The following is a 15,868-nucleotide window of genomic DNA, read 5'->3' on the forward strand; positions in this document are numbered from 1 at the left end:
TTAACTTTGTCCATATACTACTACCTAATAGTACTCCCTCCGTCCCACATAATTTTACACGCTTTGACCCGACACGGGTTTTAAGAAATGTAATGGAAAGTGAGTTGAAATAGTTGGTGGGACGTGGGTCCTACTTTTAAAGTATTACTATTATAATAAAGTGTGAGTAGGAATGAGTTAGTGGAATATGGGGTCTACTACCAAAAATAGTAAAAGTGAAATGGGTAAAATTATGTGGGACGTCCCAAAATTGAATACTGGGTAAAATTATGTGGGACGGAGGGAGTAATATTTATGCTTGATGTAATATTGATCTCTAACCTTGTAGTTACAATGACATCTAAATGACCTCTGAATGTTATTCTAATATTGAAGTTACAATGATCTCTGCTACTTGTTTATACATAATTCAGTTATGTCATTTACTTAGTAGTATCTATCTAATATATACTGTATTTATGATATTGTTGGTTCTTTTTCAATTTTTAACTCCTCTTTTGCCTTCCCACTTGTCTTCAGCTGCTTGCTATTTCAGTTGGCTATGTCGTAAGAAATGGCTAAAGTGCGTGCACAGGCGGACAAGCAAGCGGAGGCGTTGCTAGAGTAGGTGAAGAGTCTAATGTACAATTTAAACAAAGAACAATATAGTTCATGTATTTATTATGAATTTAAATAAAGTGTAAAATAATAATTTTATGTAATATAATGTCATTTTGAACTTGTGTTGCACTATGTATTATAATAATTAAAAATAAATTAATCCAAATAAAACTATATAATATTCAATATTGCAAATGGACTGATATTTCCGAGCACGCCATTGTGCTCGCAAAATTGTAGGGGTCGGACGTTGCGAGCACACTAAGGATGCTAGCAAATTTGCGAGCACAAAGTAGCCGATGTATGGTTGGACATTTTGCGAGCATAGTCTGCTGCTCAAAATTTTCGCACTCGCAAGCTGCTCGCGATTTTGCTACGAGGCTTATAGCTAGCATGATTTGTGCTCGCTAACTGCTAGCAAATAGGTCATTTGCAAGCATAAATCCATTTTAGCAAGCAAATCGGTGCTCACAAATTATTTTGTAGTGAACGTTGAAGGTACTAAGTATTGGGTGGAGGATGCAAACAGCCGCCAGCATTGCTCGCGACGATTCGGGCGACCGCAAAAGTTCGAACGAAGATGGAGATGACTTCCTAATTTCACGGGATTTAATTAATCCTTCCGAAATAATTAATTTAAAGAAAATTAAGTTTTAATGAAGCAATGCAATTGATATGCGAGTTTCCAGAGATTTTGTAATGATGGCCGAAAGAATAAAGAGAAATTAATTAGGAGGCATGTATTCTAATGAGATACTCTCTTCGTCCATCAATAAATTTCTCATTTTGTCATTTTCATTCGTCCACTAATAAATTATGTCTCAGTTGCTTTTTTTTTCTAGTTTTGGTAATGGAACTCATATTCCACTAAGTTTAGCTCACTCATATAAAGTTAATCAAATCCACCTTCCACAAATAGTTTTACTCACTGTATACTACATTTCTTAAAATTCGTGTCCGATCAAATTAGTCTTATATCAGTGGACGAATGGTGTAATTGTATGGAGTCTAATTATACTGTTTTCAAAAGAAGAGCTACTTCTGCTAGCTAAAGTCGGAGCGAGAAATTCAAATTAGGAAACTTAAGCAACAAGGTGTGTTTTCTATCCTACATTTTACCGTGGGCTTTCTCTTCAATAAAGAAAATATCTTTCAAGTACGCTTTCAGTTATTTAAATTTCAGTATGTATTGTCTTGCCATATTTCGTTTTGAATTTTGTCTATCTGTTAGTTTAACAAGGACGACGTCCCTACTAGATCAATTTAGCTTAATCAAATTCAGGTCTCAATAGAACCACAAGCCCTAATAGGACTAGTGTACACATAGTAGACCATGTGCCATCTTTCAAGTTGGTCATTTCAGTGACAGTTGTGGAATGAGGCCACGTTCCTAGTTCACACAGTTTCAAATATGGTAGATGTTCTAGAAAAAATAAATTGGGATCACAAATTTTACTTAGAAAAGAAATTTAGTGTACTCGGGCAGATAAAATCTCCGAGCTCACTCAGTAGTGGCTTATCAAAACTAATTTTTAATATAATATATTTCGGCATGCGTCCACTGAGTATACCATATACTCAACCATGCATATGTTTAAAAAATACGCAAGTCACGACGGTGGGCGGTGTTGAGTAGAGATGACGATGTCTTTTGATAGAGTAGTATTTGGATGCATCATGTCTCCATACATGTTGTCATCAACTATTGAATGCTTCCGAAAATTTCTAGTCCATGATCAGTTTTGTTATCTTGAAATTTTGACAGTACTCTGATATTCAAAGTCTATTTTAAGTTATTTTAGTCATTTTCAGTTGCGCACAACATTATCCCCTTTCTTTCTTGCTTTTTAATTCCTCCATTTGACTGCGATCAACCAAGCTTTCTATCTTTATAAAGTGTGTTTATAATAATTTATTAGAAATCAGAGGGAGTATGATTATGATAGATGCTTGAGTATAAAGTGTGAGTGTGTATGAGTTGTAATTTTTTTATAAACTTTATATCATAATGCAGAGAAATGATATGCTAAGGACTTAAAATGAGCGACTTCGTGAGCGCCTTTGTCCACTTCATCTCTCATTTCGTTCTCTAAAATCAATTTCAAGCATCTCTTCTGCAATTCTCAAACGCAACCATCAAATCCTATAGAAATGCAGAAAATCGCTCGTCTCTTTCCACGGTTTCTTCTTCCCCAATCCTTAATTTTATCACAATTAAAAGCTACGCCACAATCAGAAGAAGAAATTCCCCACAATTTTCTGGCCTGCTTCGATGAAGAGGATGATAGCGCAGAGGATGGTGCCGACCGTCTTCTTCATCTCTCTTGTTTTCTTCTCATTCTTGGTGATAAAAGCCTCGGCCATTTTAATACTCCCCAATTCTGCTCCGAATTGAAATTACCACCTCCATTGCTTAAATCTTCATGCAGTTATAGAAGACAAGTGACTTGGAGGCTAAGAAAAGTATATTTTTGGTTTTATTTATTTCCTAGTTAATAGAATTAGGAGATGGAAAAAATATTAGTTACTTTTGCTTATTATCTTTTTAGTTATCTTCTTTACATAAATTTAGGATTTCTTAGTTATTTTCTTTCCAGTTTAGGATTTCTCTTTGCCTATATAAATGCTTCGTTGTTGATCTTAAAAGACAGACTTTGATTATATATTTTGACATTGAGTTTTATACTCTCAAGTTCTCAATTTAGTTGAGTTCTTTTTATCTATCAGTTAATCATTCTCATAATTTCTGCGTTATTTGCATCATTTGGTATCACGATCCAGGTTGATTATCAATGGCTGAACGTAGATATGGCGGTAGACGTGGCGATGCTCGTGGCGGGGAACTTGGAGATCTCCCAAACGAAGAGGCTACACGACCGCGTGATCCGTGCGACATCGAGAACGATGATCTGAGACAACAGGTTCGAGACCTCCAGTGCGACATCGAGAACGGTGATCTGCGACAACAGGTTCGAGACCTACAACGACGATTGGCGCGACTGGAGAAGCGTCGGGGGAAATCCAACCCGATGAGATCTATTGCGCCGGAGAGTCGTTCGATGGACGATCCATTATTCAGCGACGTCTTCACATCATATGATGCGGATGAACCGTCGCAGAATTGTAACAACAATATATTGTCGATGCCGGTGTATGCTACCCCTGTGTATGGCGAGGATATATTGTCGATGCTGGTGTATGATGAGCCCATATACAATGAGGTTGAAGGGGGAAACCGCCTCTTGGGATTCATGTTTGGTAATGTCGATGGAGAAGTTGAAAGGGAGAAAGATCCTTCAGAGAAGGAAGATGATGAAGAATTCATGAAACGGGAGAAGAAACCAAAGTGGAGAAGTTTTCATTAGTTGACCATTCAAAAATTGATTATCCTTCGCTCCGTAAGAATTTCTACAATGAAGTGAAGGAAATTTTAAAAAATGACTTATGAAGAGGTTGCTGCACATGGGAAACAACCTGAATTGAAGGCACATGCTACACCAGTCAAAGCCTGGCACCATAGAGAATTGGCTACTAAAATTTTGGGTACTATTAAGAAGCTCAATTACTAGAAGCCCATGTCGATTCAACAAGAACAAGCCTTGCCCATAATTATGAGTGGTCGGAACTGCATAGGTCAGTCAATTATATATGGACCTGAACATTTGTTGCGCCTATTTGTGAAATTGCCAGAATTATTGGCAAATGTGGAACGTGATGATGGAGAGAAAGTAGACTCGAGGATGAGTCTTTTGTAAGAAGGGGAGTATGATGCAGTTATAGAAGACAAGTCTTGGAGGCTAAGAAAAGTACTCCCCCGTCCCAATAAATATGAAACGTTTGATTTTCGGCACAAGATTTTATGTAGTGTTGTTTTGTGAGTTAAAGAAGAGAGAGTAAAGTAAGAGAGAGGGAAAAGTAGAGATAAAGTTATTTCTATTTTAAGAAACGTTTCATTTATAATGGGACAACCCAAAAAGGAAAACGTTTCATTTCTAGCGGGACAGAGGGAGTATATTTTTGGTTTTATTTATTTCCTAGTTATTAGAATTAGGAGATGGAAAAAATATTAGTTATTTTTGCTTATTATCTTTTTAGTTATTTTCTTTACATAAATTTAGGATTTCTTAGTTATTTTCTTTCCAGTTTAGGATTTCCCTTTGCCTATATAAAGGCTTCGTTGTTAATCTTAAAATACAGACTTTGATTATATATTTTGACATTGAGTTTTATACTCTCAAGTTCTCAATTTAGTTGAGTTCTTTTTATCTATCAGTTAATCATTCTCATAATTTCTGCGTTATTTGCATCAAATCTGCGTACCAATGTTTCTTTTACACTTCTTTATATGCAATTTATAGTATGTTCACTTTGGATGTAATGTGGAAGAACTGTTCGATTATATGTGTAAAAGGAATGATGCAATTGGATTGAATTTGAAGAAGCAATGTGTTAGAAAAGGTACCATTCATGACAATGGAGAGTTAGAAATAAGCAACAAGAGTGAGAAGACTTGATCAGTTCTTCTGAAAGTTGAAGGAAAAGATAGCTTCAAGAATGATCTCTCTTTATGCAAAAGGAGTTGCAACAGTTATTACTTTTTCTTGGAATCAGTTGCTATGTTGGCTAATTTGATTTGGCCTTTCATAACGTGTTTCGGTATTTTGCTTATCTAGTTTTGTTGACCTCTTTTCGATTCTTCAAATTCAAACAAAGTTTGTTTAGCAGTTCTTACACCTTAGTTTATTTGTTATAGTATTTGCAAGTTTTGAACTTTATAATCTGTAGTAGATGGAGTAGGTGATTGACATCTTCTACGGCTTAAATTGTCTGTTGCTTTTTGTATATTATTCTCATTTGATTTCAATTGTTTCAATCTCTATTATTAGTTTAGCTCTCATAATCAGTTATAAAGAATTGCTATTTGCAGTCTTGCTTTTTGATTCAAAATGAGACTCAGAGCAATGAATTGCAAATAAGAATTCGATTCAGGTTGAAGAATGATTTTACTTATGCTCTGTATTTGCACTATTTTCCAGTGAGTTTCATTTTCCTACATCTTGGAAAAATTTAGAAGCTATCCATAATCCATTTGTTTCTTCTTTCTCATTATGCAGACAAAGACAATTCAAGATGTGATCCTTGATCCTTTGTGATATCCAGAGCCCAACACCAAGTAGAAGCCTGTTTCCAGAAGCATCTTGTTGAGGACGCCCTCGACAGCAAAATTGAAGCCAAAGGATCTGTCGATTGTCGGCACCTCTATCTCATGACCACAATTGTCTACATAATGAGAAACAAGCCAAGAACAAACTCAGCAGATTAACTAAACAAATTAGGCTATAGAAAAAACGTAAAAAAAGTGTTTGTTGAATAAGTGCAAGCTTTTACTTAGCATTTTCTCAAAGGATCTGGGTTGCAGGAATTATCAATCTAATTACCCACAATCTCAAAATCAAGCAATTCAATTTTTCAGCAACCAAAATATATAGTAGTAGTACTATGAAAGATCCAAATTCATTATCTATTTGTCTATTTCGCACAAACACAGTGAGATGATTCACATACTAAGCCACTAATTTCCAATCGGGTACACTCAATCCATTAAGTAAAATGAAATCAAATCATCCTAAGCATCAACTGTCGAGAAAAGTCCCTGTATGGATGGACTGTTCGAACCGTAGGTAGCGCTTCCATTAGCCTCAGCGCTGAGATTGTGATAATCTATAGAATGAGAATTAGATAGCAATCAAGAGAGATGAAGAAGACGGTCGACACCATCCCCTGCGCTATCATCCTCTTCATCGAAGCAGGCCAGAAAATTGTGGCGAATTACTTCTTCTGATTGTGGCGTAGCTTTTAATTGTGATAAAATTAAGAATTGGGGAAGAAGAAAACGTGGAAAGAGACGAGCGATTTTTTGCATTCCTATATGATTTGATGGTTGCGTTTGAGAATTGCAGAAGAGATGCGTGAAATTGATTTTAGAGAACGAAAGGAGAGATGACGTGGACAGATGCGCTCACAATGTCGCTCATTTTAAGTCTTCAGCATATCATTTCTCTAATAATGCATGACTTAAATAAACACTATACTACTATATGTGACAAATTTGAGATAGTAAATTTGCCCCTGCTATTGCCAATGCACTAGATCAGCATGAATGATACTATTGTGGACTTCATTACATTTGAATAAAATAAACAAATTAAAAATTGACGTGCATGACATGCGGGGTTGCAATAGTAATCTAGCTAAATTGACGTGGAGTATGACCCAAATAATAATTTTAAAGCACGATTTATATGCACAAAATATATATTCTGCTATGTGACAAAGGGAGTCCATTTTGGTGGGCTGTACACATTATATTAGTGCAAATAATATGCATGTATTATTTTTAACAGATTATACAAAATGAAAATTATTCAACTTTAACAAAGGGAATCCAGTTGCTGGGCGGCACACCTGTCCGTTAATGGTTAAAATAATACTATCTGAAAGCACCAATAATATTATTTTTCGACGTTACATGCAATCATTTAGATTATTTTATATTTTACTTGACTTATGAAATAAAAGGATTAATATCTGAAAGTAACAACAATACTATTATTTTTCCGCATTACACACAATGCAATATTTAAATCATTTTATATTTTACTTGAGTTATTAAACCATAGTAACGAATTTCATTAAACCAAAATTAACATTTTTATTATTACAAATTTAAAAACACACTTAAATATTACTTCTTCCATTCCCAACTAAATTGAATCATAATCCATTCTCAACTAAATTGAATCATATTCATTTTATGACAAAATTGAATCATTTCACTTTTTGATAAAATACAAATATCTAAATATTTTTAGAGACAGAGGCAGTACTATATACGTCTCGCTATAACTGATGTATTTCTTTTCCATGTGATTTTAGGAAAATGTTAGGGATTTAAATACATAGGAAAGAAAGTAGGAAAAAGAATGAAAAGAAAAATAAAATGAGAAATAAAAAAAAAAGTACTAAATGAAAAGAAAGTAGAAGAAAAAATAAAATTAATTTAATTATAATGTTAATTATTTCTCGCTCCGTCTCTTTAAAATATACTCCCTCCGTCCCGCTTTAGCAGTCACATTGACTTTTCTGCCCTTGTTTTGTAAAAATGATAATAAATAGTTAAAGTGAAAAAAATAATAAAGTAAAAAAGAGAATAATGTAGAGAAGAGTCTTATCTACATTATTCTCTTTTTTACTTTATTATTTCTCCATTTTAGCTATTTATTATCATTTTTACAAAACGGGTGCAGAAAAGTCAATGGGACTGCTAAAGCGGGACGAAGGGAGTAATTATTTGACTATATTGCTACAATGGGAGTGTTATAATGCTAACTCAATATTTAATTGTTAACTAAAACTAAATAATAGTCATTAGATATTCAAATTAAAAGTATATATCATCAACTAAATGTTAATACGATCAACAAAAAACGTCAATAAGGCCATAGAATTAATCCCAAAAAATATCAATAGGGGTATTAATGTCAATTACTACAAAATTAGTTATAACTAACTTTTAAAAGAAATCCCAAAACTTTAAATTCATATAACATATATCAAATTAAAGATAATTTTATAAGGATTCCAACGATATCATACATGCATATGTTCCGACGTCAAAATTTGAAAAAAAAATTGAATTTTTTTAATTTTTTCGTACAAGCATAAATGTCAATATACTATATAAAATATGTCAATATAATACATGTAGAATGTCAATATAAACAATGGGTTAACATTCTTAAAGCATTGTGTTGACATTCTTAAAACATTGTGTTGATATTTTCGGAACACTATATTGACATTTTCATCTAAAACCCTAATTTGTAGTTTTTTTTATCTTTATTTATTTAATTAATAAAAACGAAAATTACATGTGGCAAATTATAGACCACACGTTTTCTAAAATCTTATGACCTTAAATTAGTCGTAGTTAGCGATTGATCACTCTCCATTTGCTACAATATTCTAGAATATAAAAGTAGTCGAAATTGTTGCTCCAACTAATTAGATGGAAATTAAGTGACATTAGCTGTTTGAGTATGTGTAGAAGTTGTAAATTTTTAAAACACATTATAATAAGCCCTGGACTACTATAAATAGAAGCTACAGAAGGCACAACCATCCACCAAATCCAAAGCAAAAACAACAAAATACAGCAACTTAATCAGAGCATGGCAAAGCTTGTTCAAACCCTAATTCCAGTGCTTTCCTCCATAGCCTTGCTCCTTGCCATCGCCAATCCGGCGCAGTCGCAGTTGACCTCCTTCAGCTATGATTTCAACGGCACACAGCCGACCGACCTACTCCTTCAAGGCCAAGCGCACATCTCGGGCAGCTACCTCAGCATGATCTTCAGTGACAGCCCGGGCAGGCCGCGTCAATTCTCCATTGGCCGAGCCGTGTATTCCAAACCGATCCAATTTTGGGGAGATGGAGCGCAGCTCGACTTTGAAACCACCATAAAATTCATCATCAACCATGTTGACCCAACCCCAGCCGATGGCTTCACCTTCTTCATCCAGCCCGTTGGCTACTCACTCGGTAACGACGGCCAATACTTTGGAGTGTTTAGACCTGGTGAAATCCTACCTGTGTTTGCGGTGGAATTCGACATATTCCCCAACCTCCCTGTAGATCCGTATAGCCGTCATATTGGGATAGACATTGGAACAATTGTGTCCAGAAACACAACCAACGTGAACGGCGGATTACTGGCGCGGGAGGTGACTGCCCGCATCAAATACCAACAAGCTTCCAAATTGATCACCGTTCATACTGACACAAACGTCCAACCTTACGAAGTGAGCTATGTGTACGACTTGAGCACCCTTCTTCCTCAGCAGGTTCAGGTCGGAATATCTGCCTCCACCGGACGAAATATCGCCTTTCACGAACTCATATCATGGCACTTCACTTCAATTCTTGGGCCAACAACCTCCTTCCAATATGATTTCAACGGCGAGCAGCCGCCCGACCTACTGTTACAAGGCGACGCGCAGTTCCCATCCGACTCCACCAACCTCCGCTTGATCAACACCGACGACTCGGGCAAGCCGTTACCATACCGCGTTGGCCGAGCCGTGTATTCCAACCCCATCCAGTTTTGGCAAGATGGGGCGCAGGTCGACTTCGAAACCACCTTAAAATTCATCATCAACCCAGTTAACTCAAACCCAGGCGATGGCCTCGCCTTCTTCATCCAGCCCGTTGGTAACCCAATCGGATCCTCCGGCGGCGCCTTGGGTATCTTTGGATCGCAAAACCCCTCCGTATTCGCGGTGGAATTCGACCCCTTCATCAACCCTAATGATCCAAATTACCGTCATGTTGGGATTGACATTGACTCAAATGTTTCAAAAAATACAACCGACGTCGGCGATGCAATTCTTGGGCAGGAGGTGACTGCCCGCATCAACTACCAGCAATCTTCCAAATTGATCAGCGTTAGCGTCACGGCAGGCTCACAAACTTTTGAGGTGAGCTATGTGCACGACTTGAGCACCCTTCTTCCTCAGCAGGTTGAGGTCGGAATCTCCGCCAGCACAGGAGGCGTAGTCGCCGTCTTCGAGGTCATATCGTGGTATTTCACTTCCACTCTTGTTTATAGCGGTGCCAACCGCGAATTGGAGGACACCAACCTTCGCCAATATGTGTGATATTATGGTTTTAGTGTATGTATGTGTGAGAGAGTGTGTGTAAGATAAATAAGGACGATACGTCAAAAAATAAGGATAGAGACCATCTTATTGCTGTATTATGTATCACCTCTTTATTAGCTTCATTAAGAGGCGAGATTGGAATGGAATCAGCTTGTGTTGTTTAGTTACAGAATTAATTACTACTACCCCCGTCATTCAAATATTGTCTCACTTTGACCTAACACGAATTTTAAGAAATGTAATTAAAAGTGAGTGAAAAAGTTAGTTGGAATGTATGTCCTACTTTTATATACTAGTTTTCTAATAAAATATGAATAGAAAAATGGTAAAAGGTGAAGTGTGACAAACTTTTAGGGATGGAAGTAGTATAGTTTTGAATCAGCATAGCTATTTTCTCCTTCATATATTCATTCATTCTTACATTATTAACAAAAGTTAATCAAATCCTTAAATTACGTAATGATTACATGTTAGTGTTCTTCGCAGATATTCCCGCTTCTCCGTGTCTCATTATTGTGCAGATGCACTCCCTCCACCCGCGAACACGAGTCTCATTTTGCCATTTTAGTCCATCCATGAATAGGAGTCCCGGTTCACTTTTACTATAAATGGTAATAGGATCCCATCTTCCACTAACTTATTCCACTACATTTCATTTAAAACTAATATATATAAGTGAGACTCCTATTCCACTAACTTTTTTCCACCCATTTTTCTAAATATTTCTTAAAATCCGTGGTTTCAAGAAATGAGACTTCTAATGGTGGGGGAAGAGTATTAATTTTAACAAAAGTTGAAACAAATCCTTAAATTACGTAATGATTACACACAAAGGGCATTGGTTAAACAAATCAAAAGGTCACCGCAATGATTACTAACCATAACTTTGGAAATCACAATACTAAATTCACGCAAGCAAGATAAATGCAGCGTGCAATTCTCCTTTGACGCTGGATCACGAAACTCTATCCTACGCTGAGGCTTGCGCGTTCGGCGACGTGCAGCTAGCCATGACACTAGCTCCGACTGCACGTCCTCAATGAATGTGCACTCATCGTTGTTTAACTGTTCTTCATCATTTGCCGTTCATTGAAAAAAAAAACATGCAGCAAAGAAAAACATGCTTTCAAACAATTTATATAACATGAAATTAATCTAGATAATCAAAACTATATTGCTCTAACGTCAATTGCTGGGTTTGGTGCCCTTTGCACAGTGAAAATTATGCATAAACAAATATTCGCTCCGTCCACAAAAAAATAGAGCAATTTGTGTATGACACGGGTTTTAATATAGAATTGGTAAAGTAAGAGAGAAGAGAAAAAAGTAAGAGAAGGAGAAAAAGTAAGTGAAAAGTAGTGTTAGTGGAATGATGTGTAAGGTTATTATTTGTTTAAAACTTTCCAAAAATGAATGTGCTCTATTGTTTGTGGACGACCAAAAATGGTAATTGTGCTCTATTTTTTGTGGACGAATGGAGTAAATCATATGTACATGTCTAGTTGATCAATTATGGGATCAATTAATCACATGTTAAACAATCAATTGCATATGGTTTTAAATTACTGATTTGATTCTCCAAAGAATCGAAGATGGCTTGCGACGTCTCCACGTGAACCTTCTAATATGTTTTTCGAACTCAGATTATGACCTTTAGGTGGGCAAAGCTTGTCAGAATCAAAAGGACTTGACTAGAATGAATACAAAATATCAATTTTGTCAATAACCAAATTTCTCTTCTACAAAGAACCAATTGCATCGCCTTTCGGCAGTGGCGGATCCAGAATTTTAGGTTTGGGGGTACGATAAATATTATTGTGAGTCAGACAACTCGAAGTACGAGTAACCGTTAGCAAAATTTTAGAGTAGTTCAAGTCATCTTCAGTGCATGATATTAATGCTCGTTAAAAAGCAATTGACTTGGATGATCAATTTTTTTTTAATATACTACAATTAGTTAGGTTTTAAATTTGATATGAATATATTTAAATAATATTTATTTATTTTTTTATAATAATGATTTTGGTGTATAGAAACACATAAAAAAATAATATTATATAGATTAGTAGTAAAATTCATATTTTGCTAGTCAATTTTATGTATACAATTCAATTCATATATACTATTTCTAATTTTATATTTTAAAATCTAATATTCCCTTATATTTTCAAATTTCATAAAAATACTCCGTATAAAAATTAAAATAAGAAATTATTATTTGCACACATAGTTAATTAGAGAAAATTCCACGCATTTACACAAATCAAAACCAACAAGCAAATCAGAAGTGGCCCCCACCTCATATGCAAAGGCGCGTCCACTCTCTCTCTCACTTTCCCCTAATCCTCCCCCTTTCTGTGAAAAATGAAAACTCAAAAAAATAGTCTGCAATACTTATTTTCTTCCAATTCAAACATCTGATATGGATTTAATGGCTGTGGCGGATGTTTTAGAAAAAAATTTGGGGGTACAGTCGTACCCCCTTGTTCTAAGCTGCGTCCGCCAGCCTTTTAGGAACGTCGTTCACAACCAATCTATTATGCAAAAAAATTAGACTTGTTTGCTTCTTATATATTTATATGTTTGAGATATATCTTATAAATTCATAAGCAAAGACCAATGCGATGAAACTACTTATTCTCACCCATGGGTTAAATTGGATTGTAGAGTTTATTATATATTAGCAATTCTATCTATACAATATGCACGAAATAATTACTTTTACTTAATAAAGTAATTACAAAACACAACAAATATAATTTTTTATTATAAAATAATTCTATTTATAATTTTCCTGTTGTTTCCATCCCATAATAGTTAAGTCGTATTCTATTTTGAGTCGTTCGAAGTTACTTGAGTCATTTTCTTTTATAATAAAAATAAAACGTCTAATCTTACTTATCGTATTGTCTTATACTTTATCTTCTCTATTATACTTTATTTTCTCCCTTATATTATTTTATCTTTCTTTAATTCTTTAAATACAATTTTCTTAAATCTTATGCTAAAAAGATGTCTCAAGTAACAAGAGACAGAGAGAGTATATTTATTCAGAATTAAAGCCACTTGTATATAGTGATGGTCACCTTCATTTTATTTTATTTCATTTTATTTAATTTACTGAACATCTTTTTGCACCATTACATATCTAGTTAAAAATATTTTTTTTACTATATTTCTACACAATGTGTTACTCTCAATGTCACACAAAAAATGTCACACTTTTGGGACGATACGAAATTTTATAAGGTTTTATTTTATGTGTTAGATGGAAAGAGAAAATAAAATATTTATATTATTGTGAGAGATAAATTTTTCTAAAAATGGATATGTGACATATTTAGTTGACCAAACTAAAAAGGAAAGTGAGACATCTTTCATGAGACGGAGGAAAGTATTTTCCTTACACCATTTAAATGTATATTGAGAACATAAGGCAATGAATACTACTTCATCTATCCCTGAAAAATACTCTCTCCATCCTTGAAAAATATGAACATTTAGTTTGACACGAATTTTAATGAATAATTGGTAAAGTAAGACATATAGAAAAGAAAAAGTAATTAAAGTATTGTTAGTGGAGAATGGGTCTCACCTCATTAGAGAGAAAAGAGTTTCAAAATTAGAAAGTATATACTCCCTCCGTTCCATAGTAGTGGGGGCATTTCTTTTTGACACGCAATTTAAGAAAAATTGTTTTAAGTGTATTAAGTAAAGAACAAAGTAGGAAATGAAAAAAATAGAGAGATGAAGAGAAAATAAAGCAAAAGAGAGTAAAATAAGTGAAAAGAAAATATGTTGACTTTTACTAAAAAGAGATGACTCCACTACTATGGGACGTACCAAAATAACTCCACTACTATAGAACGGAGGGAGTACTTTTCAGGGACGCAAAGAAATTAGTTCATGTACTTTTTAGTGACGGAGGGAGTATGAATTATTTCTTTCTTCGTCCGTCCCTGATAATTTTGAACTTTCTAATTTTGAAAATTCAACTATACTTCTAATAATGTTGACTTCACACTTCACTAACTGTACTTCCACAATCTTTTTTCTATATTTCTCTTAAAACGCTTGTCTAATCAAACGTTATACTCCTTCCATTCCATAATAGTGGAGTCTTTTGCCATTTTGGTACGTTCTATAGTAGTAGAGTTATATTTCTCTTTTTTAGTAAAAGTCAACACATATTTTCTCACTTACTTTTTCCTCTTTCTTACTTTATTCTCTCTACTTTTTCCCCTCTCCTACGTTATTATCTTTTTTATTTAATATATTACACACATTTTTTAATCTCTATGTCGAAAAGAAATGACTCATCTGTTATAGAACGGAGGATAGAGGGAGCAATTGATTACTCGGAAATTCAAGTTAGGTTAGATACTTGGGTTCAAAGTGTGAGTGTGTAGGTAGGAGTTGTAACTATTTTATAAGCACCATACTACAATATTTGAGAAATTTGAGATGGGGAAAATGCCCCTACTATTTCCAATACATTAGATCTGCATGGGTGGATGAGTTGGCGACTTCATTACATTTCAATAACTTAAAGCAATTAAAAATTGACGTGCATGACACGCGGGGTTTCAAACTAATCTAAATAGTACTACTACGTATGATTTAAAAAATATTGCCTCTATCATTTATTAAATATCTCATTTTTTTTCACCCTTCTCTAATAATTGTTTTATTTCATTTTTACTATTTTTAGTAAATAAACTTTTTGTTCCACTAACTCATTTTATTCATATTTTATTAGGATCCACCTTGCATTAATTTTTCCTTATTTATTTTTATAAAGTCGAACAATTTTTTGATATTCGACGCAGTAAAATAAAGGACATCTTTTAGCAGAGGGAGTACTAGACTTCTATATTGTCACAGATTTGCATATCTCGTGGAATGATGTTTAATATTGACCCAATAATTTTAATGCACGATATTATAGCACAAAATAAAAAAATTATACTATATGACAAAGGGAGTCCAATTTGGTGGGTTGTACACATTATATTAGGGCCAATAATACGCATATTTTTATTTTTATCAGATTATACAAAATAATACTTCTCCCGTCCACCAATAATCATCATATTTTATCATTTTCGTTCGTCAATCAATTATTGTTCCATTTGTTCATTTTTTACTATTTTTTATAATGGACCTCAATTTCCACTAACTTAATTTCACTATAAAACTAATAAATAAAATTAGGGTTCATCTTTCATTAACCTTTTTCATCCACTTTTAGCTATATTTCTTAAACTCGTGCCGGTCAAATCTGAGCTTGTAATTATTGATAGAGAGAGTAAAAGTATTCTAGTAGTACTCCCTCCGTTCGATAGTAATAGAGTCATTTTTTCGTTTTGGTACGTTCCATAGTAATAGAGTCATTTCCCTTTTTACTTTACTCTCTCTTACTTTTTTCTCTTTTCATTTCTCTACCTTTTTTATTTTCCACTTTATTCTCCCTTTACTTAACTCACCTAACACAACTTTTCTTAATCTCCGTGTCGAAAAGAAACGCATCCATTACTATGGAACGGAGG

At 34.4% G+C, this 15,868-nt stretch overlaps 1 protein-coding gene and 1 long non-coding RNA gene across 2 annotated transcripts; both read left to right on the forward strand.

Annotated features, from left to right (window-relative positions):
• Nucleotides 1–5,485: 5,485 nt before the first annotated feature.
• LOC125197103 lies at nt 5,486–6,022 on the forward strand. Its single transcript, XR_007171997.1, has 2 exons — nt 5,486–5,589; nt 5,715–6,022. It is a non-coding gene; the product is annotated as an uncharacterized LOC125197103 (long non-coding RNA).
• A 2,783-nt stretch (nt 6,023–8,805) lies between these two features.
• LOC125193844 (agglutinin-2-like) lies at nt 8,806–10,482 on the forward strand. The gene has a single exon (XM_048091761.1). It carries the CDS (start codon nt 8,832–8,834, stop codon nt 10,314–10,316), a length of 1,485 nt encoding a protein of 494 aa, XP_047947718.1. The 5' UTR covers nt 8,806–8,831; the 3' UTR covers nt 10,317–10,482.
• The last annotated feature ends 5,386 nt before the right edge of the window (nt 10,483–15,868 follow it).

The sequence above is a fragment of the Salvia hispanica genome, chromosome 6 (genome assembly GCF_023119035.1).
Source record: "Salvia hispanica cultivar TCC Black 2014 chromosome 6, UniMelb_Shisp_WGS_1.0, whole genome shotgun sequence".
In the NCBI taxonomy this organism is placed as follows: domain Eukaryota; kingdom Viridiplantae; phylum Streptophyta; class Magnoliopsida; order Lamiales; family Lamiaceae; genus Salvia; species Salvia hispanica.

What these genes read in the sequence shown, in the direction of transcription:
- LOC125193844 (XM_048091761.1), top strand. Translation starts at nt 8,832, where the DNA reads ATGGCAAAGCTTGTTCAAACCCTAATTCCAGTGCTTTCCTCCATAGCC.